At 42.6% G+C, this 18721-nt stretch overlaps 1 protein-coding gene across 2 annotated transcripts in view; it reads right to left on the bottom strand.

Moving 5' to 3' along the window:
- clybl (citrate lyase beta like) overlaps positions 1-18513 on the bottom strand; it is a 153749-nt gene extending 135236 nt beyond the window's left edge. The window contains exons 1-2 of one of the 2 annotated variants that reach the window (XM_072258847.1): positions 18456-18513; positions 15479-15664 (exon numbers count right to left, since the gene is read on the bottom strand). Coding sequence is in view for 1 of the 2 variants with exons in the window: in XM_072258846.1 (XP_072114947.1) it covers positions 15479-15550; positions 18456-18502 (119 nt within the window). In the remaining variant the exon portion in view is untranslated. The remainder of the gene's footprint in view (positions 1-15478; positions 15665-18455) is intronic. The other variant, XM_072258846.1, reaches the window with a different exon arrangement.
- Between the last annotated feature and the right edge of the window lie 208 nt (positions 18514-18721).

The following is an 18721-nucleotide window of genomic DNA, read 5'->3' as shown; positions in this document are numbered from 1 at the left end:
ACCGTAGCACCCAGATGGGGAATGGTTTTTTATCCACCAGTTGTCCCACATTATTCTGTACATGTCTCTCACAACTCCTCAGTCTCTGCCGCTCCAAGAAAAACAAACAAGTCTATCCAGTCCCTCTTCATAACCGAAGTTGGTCAATACAGGCAATCCTGGTAAGTCACCTTTGCACTCTCTCCAGAGCAGCTACACCCTTCTGATTCATGTATTCATTGCAGAAACATCAAAACATAGTGAAACGTGTCATTTGCGTTAACAACCAACACAAGCTATGGACGTGCTGGGAGCGGCCTGCAAGTGTCACCACACATTCCGGGGCGAACATAACATGCCCGCAATGTCCAGCGGAACAACACAAACAAGAACACAACAGCAGCAAAACAAGCTCCTTTTCTCCCTCTCACCCACAGCAGGCCTCGAACCCCAGGGCAGACTGCCTCCGTGCCTCTAACCTCCAGTTTCTGGAGCAGATTCGCAGACATCAGCCCTCCGAATCCAGACACACCGATGGAGGGACCTCGACCATCGAGCCTCAACTTCTGGACTCACCAGCTTCAGTCTTTGACCTTCAGTACTGACCTCAGAAATCACTGATCATGGACTTTGAACCCCGGATGCATGGGCTTCCAACTGGGACTCAACAACCTGAGGGGTCATCCATGGCCCAGACTGACAGATATTGGGCCTCTGCCTTCTGAACACACTGACTCAGGGGCTTGATTTCCGGACTCCCTGACCTCAGGCTTCGACCTTTGGTATTGACCGAGGACTCGCTCATCATGGGGATTTAAACTCCAGGGTATGAACTCCGGATTCTTGTGGACCTCCAACCCTGGGCTCACCGGCCTGGGGGATCACAGTCCCTTGTCCCTCCTGCTGGCACAGACCTCCAACCCTGGGCTCACTGGCCTGGGGGATCACAGTCCCTTGTGCCTCCTGCTGGCACAGACCTCCAACCCTGGGCTCACCGGCCTGGGGGATCACAGTCCCTTGTGCCTCCTGCTGGCACAGACCTCCAACCCTGGGCTCACCGGCCTGGGGGATCACAGTCCCTTGTGCCTCCTGCTGGCACAGACCTCCAACCCTGGGCTCACTGGCCTGGGGGATCACAGTCCCTTGTGCCTCCTGCTGGCACAGACCTCCAACCCTGGGCTCACCGGCCTGGGGGATCACAGTCCCTTGTGCCTCCTGCTGGCACAGACCTCCAACCCTGGGCTCACCGGCCTGGGGGATCACAGTCCCTTGTGCCTCCTGCTGGCACAGACCTCCAACCCTGGGCTCACTGGCCTGGGGGATCCCTTGTGCCTCCTGCTGGCACAGACCTCCAACCCTGGGCTCACCGGCCTGGGGGATCACAGTCCCTTGTGCCTCCTGCTGGCACAGACCTCCAACCCTGGGCTCACCGGCCTGGGGGATCACAGTCCCTTGTGCCTCCTGCTGGCACAGACCTCCAACCCTGGGCTCACTGGCCTGGGGGATCACAGTCCCTTGTGCCTCCTGCTGGCACAGACCTCCAACCCTGGGCTCACCGGCCTGGGGGATCACTATCCCTTATGCCTCCTGCTGGCACAGACCTCCAATCTTGGGGCTCGCTGACCTGGGGTTTTCGCTAATGGGGGGGTGGGGTGGTCACCTGCCCTTGTGGCATGGTGACCAGAACTATACACACCACTCTAGCTGAGACCTTACCAAACTTTTAGAACATAGTATCAAGACTTCAATGCTCTTATACTTTCTGCTCCTGCTAACGAAGACCCACATACAGTATGCCTTCATCACCACCCAATCTATCTGTGCTGTCATTTTTAGGGATCAATGGACCCATGTAGTGAGATCTCTCCGTTCCTCAATAACTCTAGGGTCCAGCCATTCAATGTGCACATCCTAGCTTTATTAGATTTCTGAAATTGTATTTCTCACACTTACCAGGATTAAATTCCACTAGTCTTTGCTCTACCCAATTTAGCAGCTGACCAATATCATTCTGTAACCTATGACTATCCTCCTCACTATCAACCATTAAAATGATGTACAAATTCAAAATATACTAATAGCAATACTACAACATAAGAACTCCTTCCTCCTGGGTCTGATAACAATATTTATTAAGATTTCAAGCAACTCTAATCTTAAATATTCTCATTTCCAATATTATTCCATTAAATCTGCCAAGAATTCTTTTCAAATTTGAAATAAAATCATGATAGATACTACTCTGGAAACAAGTTAAAATATGTTAAAAATATGAGTTAAAAATACAGCATATATTTTAATCAATAACATAAATCTTTATTCCATAGTTATACTTCAGGTGTGGGCACGTGGCCAAGTGGTTAAGGCATTCGACTAGCGACCCAAAGGTCATGAGTTCCAGCCCCAGCTGAGGCGGCGTGTTGTGTCCTTGAGCAAGGCACTTAACCACACATTGCTCTGCGATGACACTGGTGCCAAGCTGTATCGGCCCTTGCCCTTCCCTTGGACAACATCGATGTCATGGAGAGGGGAGACTTGCAGCATGGGCAACTGCTGGTCTTCCATACAACCTTGCCCAGGCCTGCGCCCTGGAGAGTGAAGACTTTCCAGGCACAGATCCATGGTTTCGCAAGACTAACGGATGCCTCTATTTATTTACACTTCTTCCAAGTGTACTATAGAACTGTACAGCACTGTACTATAGCACAGAAAAAGGCCCTTTAGCTCAACTAGGCTGCACTGAACTAGTCCTGCAGGCTTTGATACAGTATTACAAGGATTTCTGTATCCACTTAAATCCACTTCTTTCCACTCCTCCTCCAGTTCATTCCCTGCTGAAACCCTCAACCACACCTGTTACTTCCAGATGCCACAATAACTACACCTGTAAGTGTGTAAGCAGCCTTTCACTTCGCACCTGAGCTCACACAGAGCATCAAATTCAAGGTCGAGTTTACTGTCATATGCGCAAGTGCAGGTATGCACAGGTGCAATGAAAAACCTTACCTGCAGCAGCATCACAGGCACAGCACATCATAAAAGCAGCATTCACAAGTAAACTATAAATTAAACACAATGTTTACAAGAAAGAACACAAGAATTAAAAGACAACGTCCATTTTAGTGCAAAGCAATCAAATTGGTCATGGTACTGCTTTATTGAGGTAGTGATTATGGCCGTGCAAGGGCTGAAGGGAAATAGCTGTTCCTGAACCTGGTTGTGAGAGACTTCAGGCTTCTGTACCTGCTGCTCGATGGTAGCTGAGAGAACATGGCATGGGCTGGATGGTGGGGATCTTTAATGATGGACGTTGCCTGCATCCTTACTCACAGCATCCTTTAATATCAAAGTCAAATTCATTGTCATGTGTAAAGGTACATGTACAGAATAACAATGAAAAACTTAGTTGCAGCAGCATCATAGCCTGTAGATGTTATGCTCATTAACTCCATGTTCACTGACTTGGAAATTAGCCCTCCCACCCACACTGCCTCATCTATCCCCATCCCTTCCAACACTAGAAGCTCCAATCATTCCACCATTGGCAGCTGCCTAGACACTATGCCCTGGAGTTTTAATATAAATCTCTCAGTCTTTTTTCTTTAAAGAAACTTTATTTTCATTCCTAAGTTTGTCTAAGTTATACTAAGTTCATCATCATTTCTTAGATAACAGTTCCAAGAAGTACCTTGAAACATTCTACTAATTCAGAATGCTATATCAATACAGTATGTTTAAGAACAAGAGTAGATGGGTAGGGAAATAAGTTAAGAAACTGGGAGAGGTAATTTCTCCTCCCCTCTTCTTCTCTTTTTTCCTATTCGCCGTACTGATTACCCTCATGTTCCTTCTCACCTGCACATCACCTCCCTCTGGTTTCCCTCCTCCCACGGTTCAACTCTCCTCTCCTATTAGATTCCTTCTTCTTAAGCCTTTTACTTCATCCATCTATCATCTCCCAGCCTGTACTCCTTCCCCTCCCACCCATCTTCTTATTCTGGCTTCTATCCCCCTTCCTTTCCAGTCCTGAAGGGTTGGGCCAGAAACATCAACTGTTTATTCTCCTCTACAGATGTTCCCTAAGAGTTCCGGCATTTGTATGTCGCTCGAGATTTCCAGCATCTGTAGAATTTCTTGCGTTTACAATCGATAAAGAACTTTCTGAAATGTAGTTGCTGTTGTAGCGTGCGGAACTTGGCAGTTAATTTACATAGCAGCTCCTGCAAAGAATATTGTAATGGCATCAAGATAACCCAATTTTAATGGAGTTAGAAGAGGGATAAATATTAACTAGTTCAACTGGGAAATTTTGTTTAAAAACTTGCATGGCATCGCTTTCATCCATCTGACAGCAGAAGCTTCGGTTTAACATTTCACTCTGAAGATGGAAGTCCCTCTGCACTACAGCTTAGTTTTTGTGAACTAACCTTTGAAACGGGATTTGAACCCCACAATTTTCTGACTCAGCAGTGAGAGTGTGATCCACTGAGGCACAACTAACACCCAATAAAATTTACCAACCAATAAGCCAAGGGGCAGGGGCCAGTTTTATGGTGTGGATGTTGAAAGCCATTTATCATAAAGCCAGCTTTGTTTGACAGCACTAACAATTATTTCACCGTTCTCGCACCCTTGTCAATGGGGTACTTTTTAACCGAGGCTCTGTCACTCCAAATATACAGGCTGATATAATTCAAACTGAATAAAGTATTTAAGAAAGAAAGCACAAACAGAGATTCATGATTCAAGATTGTTTAATGCCATTTCCAGTTAATGTAAAGGAGAACAAAATTATTATTATTCCAGATATGATGCAACACAAAAAAATCAATAAGATAAAAAGCACAATAATAAAAAAAATATAAATACACAAGATATATATATATAGATTGATTGTATGTACATAAAGTGATACTAGGTACAGGAGTGTCTGTACACAAGTTGACCCTGATAAGAAGTGATAAAGTAGTGGTGGTAGGGTTTTGGTGGGGAGGTTAATGGCTGGAGATGTTGATCAGCCTTACTGCTTGGAGAAGGCAACCTTTTGAGTCTGGTGGTCCTGGTGTGGATGCTATGCAGACTCCTCCCTAATGGGAGTGGGACAAACAGTCCATGAGCAGGGTGGGAGGGATCCTTCATCAAATAATTCACTTGAACTTTCAAGAGCTGAATTATTAGATCCCTGGGCCATAGAAATAATATCCATTTTAAGATTAGGGTTTCTGTAAAATACAAGAATCTAAACATAAGAATGCTGCATATGGAAATCAATGTAAAGAACAGCATTAAAAAACCGTCAATAGCAAAATCAAAGTATACTCCACAAATTATATATTGAGCAATAATAGAAGATATATTGGACTTTAATTTGTCAATATTCAATAACTGAAATTAATATAATTAAATGTTTTATTGACAATTTCATTTTCGAATTTAGACTTTTCAGCAAAATGATCCTGAAACATTATACATGATCGGTTTAAGGCCACAGACCTAAAAGCATGAAATCCTAGGTGGCAAAGATGAAAACAAGACTGAGTTACATTTACATAGCACCTTATTCAGAACATTGCAAAGTACTTTATAGTCAAAGCAGTTTTAAAAGGTTGTCACTATTATCATCATTGGACACAGTTGCCAATTCTTGCACAACAGAATCCCACAAAGAGCAAGAAGATACTGACTTCATAATCAGTTCCAGTGGTGAAGGGTAGATTTGGACCTAGATATTGGAAAGAACTCCACTGCTCTTCTTCGAATAGGAGTTATTGTTTTTGTGCCTGGAGTTCACTTCCAAGGAATAATTCAACAATGAAGGATACAATGAAGCCTAACAACTCAAATACTACATTATATTATTTACACAAATCTGTTACTTTCAACAGAAGGACGTGTGCTAAATTTGTAATCACTTGTGGTGCACACAAGAGAAAGTCAATATATTTCCCCAGCTCAGCAAAAATTAAAACTCAAATGTAGCAACTAACTTTTTTTCCAAGGTGCATCATTTACCTAAAATGAGCAGCTGTTGTGATAAAATCTAATTTTAATTAGCTTCAGAATAATCACATGGTGACATATGTAAAAGCAGCTTGAAATGTATTTTTCCTAAATTTGAAATGAATAAAGCAAGCAGGTCTGTATTTCACTGACTGAACTATCTTGATGATGATTCTAGGAATTCAGCACTCTATCAGTTAACCCAAACTAGGAAAGAAGAAAGACAAAGTCTGCAAAGTCTAAGTGGCTCAGCTTAATTGGATATGTTGTAGGAAATAGGTTACACTTCTGATTTTTATAACCTGTACTTTAAAGCTTTTGCTGGCCAAAAAAAAGGGGAAACTGCCCATTAACTTATCAGTTCCAGGCCTTGCCTATTTAATTGGCAACCTCAGGGCTACTTTCATCACTTGTCGACTTCATACTTGCAGTCAATCTTTTTTTCTTTCGGGATATTACTTAATCTTTGGCTTGTTGGTGTCCCTGATACACTGCAGCCCACACTAGAAAGCAGGAAAGACACTCACGCTCAGCAGAAATAGGAAATGTACCTTTCACAATGCATGGCCTGGCTGAACATGCATCATGCTAACATCACACAACTCAATTTCAAAGGCAATTCACCCAAGCTAAGCACCTTAAAAAGCTACATAAAACATAAATATTGTAATACAAAAATCAAAGAACTGAAGTATTACACTTTCTTTTATAATCCAGAGGCTCATTTTTCTTTTCTGCTGCAAAACTACAGAAGCACAGTAAAGTTCACATTTCTCATCTGTCCAAGGAACTAATAACTTTGAAGCTCAACTTCATTACTAACGTGACATAAAGTTTATGTACAGTAATATCTTCGAGCACATGTCTCAATGCAGCCACAACATGGCGTGACAGATGCTCAGTGTGCTCCTGCACTCAATCCTGCGTTGAAGATTAGCAGAACCTCTGTAATTGGATCTTTGGAATGTCATCTGCCATGAATTATATACACCTGGGAACGTGGTTTGAATCCCAATATGGACAGATTACTGGAATTTTCAAACCATGCTTTCTTTGTAATTGACATTTAAATTGTTTGAAGTTTCTCATTAACTTCTTTTATAAATTAAGTACAGATGTATATGACTTAACAGTGTACAGTACAAGGAAAATTGACAGCTGAATCACATCTTTTTTTAAATATAGTGCACCCATGGATTTAACCCTTTAAATGCTGATGAGCTCCAAAGTTTAGAGTTCAGCGTTCTCACATGGATAACCACTTCATTTCAAGACTGATTGACCCCCCATCCAGTTTGCCTCAGTGCGTAGCACGCCCTCACCTGGGTTAGAAGAGGGAGAGCTGCAATACCAGAACTCCTTTGCCCAAAGTGTTGAGAGTACTTGGAAAACACTACCCGTGAGAGCGATGGAAAGAGTCATCGACAGCATTTAAGAAATGCCTAGATCAACATTTCAGTCACTGAAGTGCAGGAGGTTATGAGGCAGAATGGGATTAATTTGAGAATGTCCCCAGTGGTTGGCATAGACATGGTGGGCTGAATGGCCAGTATTCAATGCTTATAAGACTCTATGGAGTGCTGTCTTTCACATCAACAAAAAGCCTTCCCGCTCCCTCAAGATAATGTAAAATAATTCAAAACACAACTTCAAACAGGAGCAGGGAAGTATGGTAAATACTCATCACTTACTCAATATTTTTAAGGGGGATTGTGCAATCACTTCATTGGTTGTAGGAGCAACTGTGCACAAAATGGGGCCCTATTAGAATAATAATCCCACCTCAAAGGTGCTTCATTAACTGTAAGGTGTTTGCAGTGGTGAAAGGCATATCTTCCTTCCTTTCGATCTAATGAACACATTGTAACTGTACATGAGTGTCTCAAAGGCTCGCTGATGGATCATCGGTGAGGTTTAGCCACACAAAATCAGGTTCAACACTCTGCCTGTGTCGATGGCACAAGCACAGGTTGGAAAGTTGTGAAGCAGACACAAGGAACCTGTGAGGGAAAGTAGGGAGGGTAAATGAGTGGGCAGAGATCTGCAAATGCAGTGTGTGGGAACATGTGAAATCGTTGATTTTTCCAGGAAGAATTAAAATGAGACCTTTTATTTAAATGTGTGAGGCTCCAAGGGCCGAATGGCCTACTCCTGCACCTATTGTCTATTGTTCAGAGGGACCTGGGTGTCCTAGTACATGATTTATAACGCTGGCAAAAATGCCACTGTGGCAAATACTTTCAGAAAGCTAATAGAATGTGATTGTTTATTGCCAAGGAAACTGGATATAAAATTAGGAAGGTAATGCTTCCGTTATACAGGGCACTGGTAAGAGCACATCTGGAATGCTGTGTACACTACTAGTCTTACTTAAAAAAGATGTTAATACATTGGAAGCAGACCAGACAAGGTTTATTAGTAATGCCTGGAATGGAGGGGGGGGGTTCTCTTACAAGGAAAGATTGGACAGATTAGACTTGTTGTATATATTCAAGGGGCATAGATAGAGTAGGCAGCAAGAAAATAGAGAGGGCAGAAATTTATGGCAAAGAGAGGTTAAGGGAGACAAAATATTTTACCCAGTGGTTGGAATCTGGAACACGTTGCCTATTTACCTGCTGGAGGCCATCTCTCATAATATATAAGAATTATCTAGATGAGCACGAAAATTGCTGTGGTACTGCTCGTAAATGGGTCTGGTATGGATGGCGTTTGATGATTAGAATAGATATGGATGTCCCCCAGAAAGTTATACTGCAGCTTTATAAAGTACTGCTTAATCCATATCTGGAATATTGGATTAAATTCTGGTCTATCCCAATATAGGAAGGATGTGGAGGTTTTGATGAAGGTGCAGAAGAGGTTTACCAGGATGCTGCCTGACTAGAGGGCATATACTGTAAGGAGAGGTTTGACAATCTTGATTTTTTTTCCACTTGAGGAGCAGAAGCTGAGGAGAGTCCTGTTAGAAGTTTATAAAACTAAGTGAGGCACAGATAGCCTCTCACAGCTGGATTTGTTCACCCAGTCGTGATGTCTAAAACTAGAATACATGCACTTAAGGTGAGAAGGGGCAAGTTCAAGGGACGTATTGGGGGCAAGACTTTTATTACAGAGAGTGATGGGTGCCTGAAGTGTGCTACCAGGGATGGTGGCGAGGCAGATGCAACACAGGTATTTAAAAGGTTCTTTGATTGGCACATGAATATCCAAAGAATGGAGGGATATGTACCATGTGCAGACGGAAGAAATGAGGTGTCATTAGTTCAGCATAATATTGTGGGCGGAAGGGCCTGTTCCTGTGCTGTACTGTTCCATGTTCTACAGAACCAGAGGTCACCATTTCAAAATAAAGTGTCATTCATTTAAGACAAACGTGAGATGACTTTCTTTTTCCTCTTAGAGCATGTGGAGTCTTCGGACTTCAGCAAAATATCATCCAGATTCCATACAAAATCAAAATCTACTGTCATCTATGGTTGGAAAAGCGAAACTGATCTCAGCTACAGTTGTGTCTATGGTTAGATGAAGCTGTCTAGTTCAAACATGCTGGGTAACCTCTAGGAGATGTATTTGAGACTTCCTGCCAGTTGGTGGCAGCAAAGTTGTATTCCAGCAGGAGTACCTTCAGGAGAGAGAATGTGGAATGGGGAATCAAAATCACCTTATATGTTTCATACAGCTTCACTAAATTAATGAAAAATAAACTGTCATTTTACTTCAATCTCATTCCCCCACCAACAGTCCCAACCACAAAATAGTATTAACCCTACATAAAACTGCATCTAATCATGATACCCAGCATCATTGAAATCTGGTTCCATTTTTATTTCTGCAATTCACTCGTATAGCATAGCATGGAAAGAGGACTTTCCAAGCATCGTGCTTGTGATATACCTTTGAAAACTCCATCCAGTAAGCCCATACCCCATGCCTTTGTTGCCCACAGCCTTAAACATATTCTCTACATGAAAGTTTCCACCTGCTCCCATTATACTTTCAGAAGGCATGTTCAAGGTCACACCAGCAGATTACCCTTGGCAAATGGTAAACTGGTTTATTATTCTCACACATACTGAGATGCAGTGAAAAGTTATTTTTCAAACATGATATCCATGTAGATTATTTCAAACACAAGTACACTGAGGTAATAAGGAGGAAAAAATGCAGTATACAGTGATAGCTACAGAGCATGCAGTGCAGGCAGGCAATCAGGTGCCAGGGCCATGACAAGATTGATCAAGAGATCAACGGAATCCAATTTGGGAATCCTATTAAAACAATGCCTTCTAGTTCTCAATCCTACTGGAATGAGAGCCTTCACATTGCCCCTAGGCAGGAATTCCCAACCTTAGGTCCATGGATCCCCTTGCTTAATGGTATTGGTCCATGGCGTTAAAAAGGTTGGGAACCCCTGTCCTAAGGGATTGCATCATGATTTTGAGCTCATCTATTTGATCTCTTCTGAAAAGGCTTAGCTCTAAATAAAACAGTTGTAACACCTCTAGCCTCAACCTGCTTGGTACCACTAGTAGTACTCACTTACCTCAACAGCATCAACAAGTGTCCTCCAATAGTTTAACAAGTGGCTACAGCGATTGGCTTTGACTGTTAATAAGGCTTGGGGAAAAGGGGTGTGGAAGTGCTATAGGAGGGGGAAATGAGGGGAAGGTTCATGAAATGGGGGGGTCTGGGTCCCCATAACACTCATTTAAAAATGTATTAAGTGACAGACCCACATAACATTAAGGATAGGCTCTTGCATCAGCAATAGTCTGTCCTGCTCCAACCATGTCATGGCCAGAAAGCTCACCAACACTTCTATTTCCTCAAGGGGTGAAATAAATTCATCATGTCCCCATTGACTTTTCACAACTTTTTCTGATGCACCACAGAAAGCATTCTGCTTGGATGGATCATGGCTTGGTATGGCAACTGCTGTGCATGTGATGGTAAGAAACTGTGGGCGTATCACAGGAACTAGCCTCTCCTCTATGGGCACATGAGATTCTCTGAATGCTGAAAATCCACAGTAACACATACAAAATGCTGGAGGAACTTAGCAAGTCATACAGCAACTATGGAATGGAATAAGCAGATGTTTCTAGCCGAACCTCTTCATCAAGATGAAGGGTCTCCACCCAAAACATCAACAGTTTATTCATTTTCATAGGTGCTGCCTGACCTGCTGAGTTCCTTCAGCGTTTTGTGTGTGTCCCCCCTATGGGCTCTGTCTACACATCTTGCTGCCTCAGAAAAGCGAGTAGCATAATCAAAGACACCATCCATCCCGAACATGTCTCTTCTTCCTCTTCCCACTGGGCAGAAAATGCAAAAGCTTGAAAGCACATACCGCCAGGCGCAAGGACACGTTCTGTTCCACTGATGTCACACTCTTGAAAGGGCTTCGCATGATAAAATAGACTCTTGGCCTCACAATTTACCTTCTTATGATCTTGCACTTCATTGTTTACCTGCACTGCACTTTTTCGGTAACTTCTACATTTTATTCTACATTGTTATTGCTTTACTTTATTCTAGCTCAATGGACTGTGCAACGATTTGATCTGGATGAACAACATTCACGACAAGCTTTTCACTGTATCATGGTATATGTGACAATAATAAACCAGTAACAGTACCATCCAAAAGCTGGCAAGTTTGAAGTCCCCCACACACCTACAAAGGGCTCTAGTTTCCTATATTTGCCTCCCCTGGGCTTCAACAGTGGTAGGGCAGGGCTATCTTGGCTTCTGCACACTTGTAGGTTCTTATCTCCTGATCATTATACAAAGGAGCTGCAAAAAGTCGAAACATGGGTACCAAACAAGAGAAGGAGCTGATTATGTTCTAAAAATACCCTCGAACCAAGCAGTCTACTGGGGCATGGGTCAAAGTACACACACGGTACGAAAAGGGTGCATGGCCAAAACATGAGGGCTAACAGAACCACATAGACAGTGTAGTCTGAACAAGAGTAGAGGAAATCAGAAGAAAAATGTCAAACTACAATACGTATGCTACCACTCCCCCAATAGCCCATGCTTGCTTTGCAATACTAATCCAGTTAAGGCTTGTTCTTTCCTTTAGCATTTCCCTCCCCCCACCCCCCACCAAAGCTATTCCAGTTTCAGTAAAGACCCCCAACCTGGCCTGTTAACTGTTTCTCACTCTCTGCAGATACTGCCTGGCTTTCTGAGTGTTTCCAGTGTTCTCTGTTTTCATTTTGAAATTCCAGCAGCCAAAGTGTTTTGAATTTGCTTGACAAATTGTCAGTGTTTCAAGGGAGAAAAGACAGAATCCAGAAGAATCTATGAAACAAATGTTGCGAACAAATTTAGCTTCTGCTGTATAAATGCTAACTTGTTCCATACACCATAGGATTCCTTGGGTTTCTGAAACTTGTATTCTTGGTAAGGCATGTATCAGGCATCCATCTCACTGCTACCAATATATTTAAGTGCATACAATGTTGGTGTATCTAATTTTGTTTTGAATTTCAGGGGAAAGTTATTTCAGCATTTCTATTTGGAGGCACACGAACCTGAAGACCCAACAATTCAGAAACAGCTTCAGAAATGATTCAGGAACAGCTTCTTCCCCTCTGCCATCAGACTTCTGAATGGACACTGACCCCATGAACACTACCTCACTACTTGTTTTGCACTATTTAATTATATTATATATATATTTCTTACTGTAAACCGCAGTTTTTATTACTATGTATTGCAATATACTGCCGCCGTGTCACAACAAATTTCACGACAAATACCGGTGACATTAAACCTGATTCTGATACCCCTTTGCCATCACATTTTGGAATGATCCATGTACCCATGAACTCTATCTTGTTACTGCTTTTCTTTTGCACTACTTATATATTTTTGTGATCCACAGTCACTTTATGCACTGCTCCCACAAAACAACAGATTTCACACAATGTAAGTCAGTGATAAGCCAGCCGGTGGCGTGGTGGCATCCACGCCGGATGTTGAGGGAAGTCGCCCCATATTCGAATCAGCTGGGTCCTTGCACACTTGCCATCTATGCTGGGTCGAGCGTTGAGCCAGCAACTCGGCCTCATAAAAAAGACAAATGCTAAAGAAACGGCAAGGTTGCCACCCAATATACCACAAGGCGTGGAAAGGAACAATGAAGTCAGTGACAATAAACTCGATTCTGCTTCTGAAATTCCAGGAGGGGCTTCGGTGAGACACTCCCACCTCTCACAAGGTTAGTTGCTCTACCTTGCTTGCCAGCTTATGCATTCACATATTCTGTTACAATACCATGCCACTCATTCATAACGAACACCAGCACAAAGAAGTTCCATCTGGAACTTGCCCTTCACTCAGCTAATTCCGTGTTAATGATGTGTGCCATTTGGCAATGTGGAGAGTTTTACTACTGCAACATTTTAAAGAAAACAGCAAAGTATGAGGATTCCCAGAGAAACAAGAGACAGCAATGACACCAAATTACATTGTCTTAATGGAAAGAATATGAACAGCATAACTTCTCGTGTCCGAAACACTTGAGATTCTGAAAGGAGCTGTATAGGGTAGAGATGTTGTCCTTCACATACAAATCTGAACATCATTTCAGAATAAGGAGATAGGATTGAGGAGAAATTTTTCCTCTCTGGAGGACTGTGTACCTTTGGAATGTTCTACTTTGAAAACTGAGAATGCTCATTTGTTTTATATTTTTGCTCATTTTTCCCCAACGTAGATAGAAAAAAACCACACAGCCCAACAAATCTATTCTGGCGCTCAGGGTACTTCCATTGGTCTCATTCTTTTTCCCTCAAACATCGATTCCCCCATCAAGTTATAGCAGTCAATTAACGTAACAATCAGCATATCTTTGAGACGTAGGGGGAAACCGGAACACCGAAGGGAAAACGCACATGGTTATAAGGAGAATGTGCAAACTCTGCACGGGCAGCGCATGAAGTAAGAATTGAACTTAGGTTGTCGGATCTGTGGCAGAGCAGCAATAACTCCTGCATGCCTCTGGATCCTTAAATATATTTAAACGTAAAAAGGCAACATTTTCTTCTAGGGGAAATCATAGCTTATGGCAAACAGACAGCCAAATGAAGCGGAAGTCAAGATTAAACCAGCCATGATCATATTAAATGAGGAGCAGCTTGAATGGCCAGCTGGGCTAGGGTGCCCCCATTGCTAACGTTACATTCTTATCAAGGTGAAAAATAAAAATCAATGTCAAATGCTGGCATAATCAGAAGAGTTATTTTCTGTATCTAGTTATGGGAACTAGGGTGTCACTGGTAGGTCTACCAATTTCCCTCATTGCTCCCAGAACCATCTGACTTGCTGAGCCATTTCAGTGTTAATCATATAAGTGGGTCTGGAGTGACATCTATGACCCGCTGGGTACCGATAGCAGATTTCCTTCCCTGGTTAACTACGTATTTTATTGATACTGATTTTTATTTCAGAATTATTTAAACTACTTGAATTTAAATCGTCCGGATAGCATGTGGAATTTGACATGCTTACGAACCAGTCAGCCAGGCTTCTGGGTACGAGCCCAGCAACATTACCACTATGCTGCTGCATATAAGGAATAGCTTGATCAATCAAGGAATTTTATCCAGCAAGGACCAGGTTTTTAATCCAGCAGGACAAGGTATGACTATAAAGCCAACTTTGCTGCAATGACTTGTGACTCTTACAAATTTCTATCGATATATGGTGGAGCGTATTCTGATTGATAATGGATGCTCCAATGGACAGGATGGCAAGAGGCTGCAGAGGGCTGTAGAAAGAGATGGTTCATCACCAGAGAAACTACGCCATCAAGGACAACTCCAAGAGGTGACATCCATCACTAAGGATCCTCCATTAGGGACATACCCCCTTTCATCACTAGCATCAGGCAGTAGGTGCAGGAGCCTGAAAGAATTCAGGCAGCTTCTTCCCCTCTGACATCCGATTTCTGAATAGTCCATGAACACAACCTCCTTATTCCTTTTAATTACACTATTATTTATTTTTGAAATTTACGGTAATTTTATATCTTGGCACTGTCCTACAATCACAAAACACAGATAATAAATCTGATTTGACTACCTGCTAACTGGAAAGTGGGCAAGGTCACACAAAACTATAGCACAAGGAACGTGAAGGATAAAAAAATATTGGAAGAAAACTTGAATTAGAAATTCAATAGCATAAGAAATATGGCAGCACTCTCAAGGATGGGTGGGGCACTGAATATGTTGACAGAGATAACAATTTGAAGGAAAATTTACCAAGGCTAAGGGGAAGGATTTGGGGAATGAGAGTGAGTGGAAGTTTCTTTCAAAAACGCACTCTTTCTGGTTTCCATCAGTCTATGACAAAAATAAACACAGGACTTTTACCAGCTGTTCTAGATGTATTAACAGACTTGTTATAACCTTGTAAAACCAGCAAGAGCAAGCTACAGTCTATTTTTTCAATAACGTGTTCAATTTCAATCATTTACTCACAAATATAATCCTCTGTCAACTACTCTGAAGGGGCTGTGTAGCAGAGACAATCTTGTTGTGTTCCCGAAGATCCTGTAGATAAGGTTACAACATTAATTCCAGCAGATCGTTAATAGTTAGCAGTCACCATCTTCAACGAAGCCCATCAGACTGGAGTGAAGCAACCAGATGTTTTATTTTCTTATACTGTGGGAACCAAGAAAAAAAGGCAAAAAGGCTACTTGAGCCATTTCAAATCCAGTTCATGGGGTATTGAATAATAAGTCAATATTGAGCTGGAAACAATATTTACAGTATTCTAGATGAATAAAAGGGGACTGGGATAATTAGATGTCTCTGCCATCAGGTCAAATGAGGCATGGTGGGTCCAAAAATTATAATACAGTACAGTTCAGGGCATTGGAGTTTGGTGTTCATGGGGTGGCACGGTTAGTGTAGTGGCCAGCACAACACTTTACAGTACGGTGATCCAGGTTCAATTCCCGCCACTGCCAGTAAGGAGTTTGTATGTTCTCCCCGTACTACATGGGTGAATTTCCTCCGGGCGCACCGCTTTCCTCCAGTTGGAGTTGACTGGTCATTGTAAATTGTCCCATGGATTAGGTTAGTATTAAATCAGGGAGTTGTTGGACGGTGTGGCTCCAACGGCTGGAAGGGTCTACTCCACGCTGAAACATAGAAGCATAGAAAATAGGTGCAGGGGTAGGCCATTCGGCCCTTCGAGTCTGCACCGCCATTCAGTTTGATCATGGCTGATCATCCAACTCAGAACCCTGTACCTGCCTTCTCTCCATACCCCCCGATCCCTTTAGCCACAAGGGCCATATCATCTCCCTCTTAAATATAGCCAATGAACTGGCCTCAACTGTTTCCTGTGGCAGAGAATTCCACAGATTCGCCACTCTCTGTGTGAAGAAGTTTTTCCTCATCTCGGTCCTAAAAGGCTTCCCCTTTATCCTTAAACTGTGACCCCTCGTTCTGGACTTCCCCAACATCCGCATCTAGCCTGTCCAATTCCTTTAGAATTATATACGTTTCAATAAGATCCCCCCTCAATCTTCTAAATTCCAGCGAGTATAAGCCTAGTCGATCCAGTCTTTCATCATATGAAAGTCCTGCCATCCCAGGAATCAATCTAGTAACCTCATTGGACATGTGATTAGGAAAGAGGAGTTAGAATGCATGGTAATTATGGGAAAGATTGAAGGGAAGAAAGTAAAAGGAAGGCAAAGATAAATGATGATGGAGACAGCAGCCAGACAACTGGAAATGAATATCAATGAATTGATCCACTTGACCTGAAACAAGAGTGTGTGGGCCATGGCAGTCAAAGCTCAAATTGGGCATGATACCTGATGATGATAAGAGCGAAAAACACTACGTAAAACAGCAGCAGCATGTCCTTCTCTGCTGCTGAAAAATGGAAGTAGAACAGAATGCGTAGTTGTTACTATATGGTACATTTAGTTTGACTGATTGAAGATTAATTTATCAGTTCTAATTTCCATATTGTTCTGCAGTTTTAAAATCATTGGAACTTATTTGCTACTTATCAAAAAAATATTAAGGAAATCTCAATAAAAAATTGTTTTAAAGTATCATAGAACATAAGAAAGTACAGCACAAGAACAGATCCCTCAGCCCACAACAATCTGCTGAACTAATAATTAAATGTCAATCTAATCTCTTTTACTAACATAACACTCATATTCCTCCATTAACTGCACATTCCTGCATTAAGAGCTTCTTAAGCTCCTCCAGTGGAATAAAAGCCACAGATGGACAGATTAAATTCCTGGATGTTCAAGAACCTAGGATTGTAGGGATATAAAAAATGTTGTAAGGAGCCCCTCAGCGACATGAATATGTTGCAGATAGTAATAACTGTACTTTAATATGTAACTAAAATGATTATTGTGCAATGCTGATAAATAAACTTTTGTAATAAAAAGGGTGTAAGGATGTTTATTCGGGAGGGGCAAGCTTTGGATTCAAAAACAATGAGAATTTTAAAATAGGTGCAACGTAAATGGAAAGCAACGTAGGTCAGCAAGCAGAAGTTTGAAAGGCGTAATGTTCTACAAGTACAACAGCAAGCACAAAATTTTCCCCCCACAATGTTTTTCCCGAACTATTTCATACCCAAGTAAACTAATCTATCTGTACATAGCAACACACATCAAAGTTGCTGGTGAACGCAGCAGGCCAGGCAGCATCTGTAGGAAGAGGTGCAGTCTGATGCCTGGCCTACTGCGTTCACCAGCAACTTTGATGTGTGTTGCTTGAATTTCCAGCATCTGCAGAATTCCTGTTATCTGTACATAGACAAGGTCCGTATGCTTGATTTCCCGCACATTCACGTGTCACTCATTCGCTTTTAATTTTGTACTCCACGTGAAAGTAAGGAAAGGTAGTGAAATTGGCATTGAACCATGTTCTGTCATTCATTAAGGTCATGACTGATCTTCTAATTCAATTCCAAGAATGGGGAAGGGTAGAATTGATATAATTGCACACTCCCATAGAAAAACAATATAGATGAACAGCGACTTTTAGAAGGAAAAATTGTATCAAATTTGTAACCCACTTTTTACGATGGAAATATATTAATTTAAAATAAGTATTTATACAAAATAAGTGTGTATGTAGGTTACAGAGCTTGTGCATGGGAAGGAAAACTTTCCCATCTAGACACCAGACGGTGACAGTGAGCAGGGGGTCGGGAACGGGTAGTGAGGAAGCAGAGGTCAGAAGGGTGGGGAGGGGCGAGACTGGGCTGCAGGAATGGAAGAGGAAGAAGTTGGGGGGGGGAGTAAGGAGTTGAGGGAAGCGTTAGGGACGCAGAGTGGAGGATTAGGGTAACTGTGGGCCGGGGTTGTCCCCACATCGCGAACAGCCCTATCGTGCCCTGACCCTGCCCTCCATCACGGGAACCTAACCCCTCAGCTCCGGGAAGCGCCGCCTTCCGCCAACTTACAGCAGCTGCCGACAGCCGAGCCGCCCACCGCACACCACCACCGCCATCTTGCCACGCCCTCCCCCCTTCGATTGGCCAGAACGCGCTAGCGCGCGGATCCGAACAGATGAGCCTGTCCAGTCACTGGATTGCCCGTGTTTGGCAGCCGATGCTCCAATCATCTGGTGAGAGGTCGGATTCAGAGGCGGGGCAACCGGCAACATCGCCCCGCCCCAAACCTACCAGCCGATTGGTGTGGAGCAGATAGGATAGCGTGGGGTTGATTG

This window comes from Mobula birostris, chromosome 5 (assembly GCF_030028105.1).
Source record: "Mobula birostris isolate sMobBir1 chromosome 5, sMobBir1.hap1, whole genome shotgun sequence".
NCBI lineage: Eukaryota > Metazoa > Chordata > Chondrichthyes > Myliobatiformes > Myliobatidae > Mobula > Mobula birostris.
The sequence above is the reverse complement of the archived record's forward strand: the minus strand, read 5'-3'. Positions and strand labels throughout refer to the sequence as shown.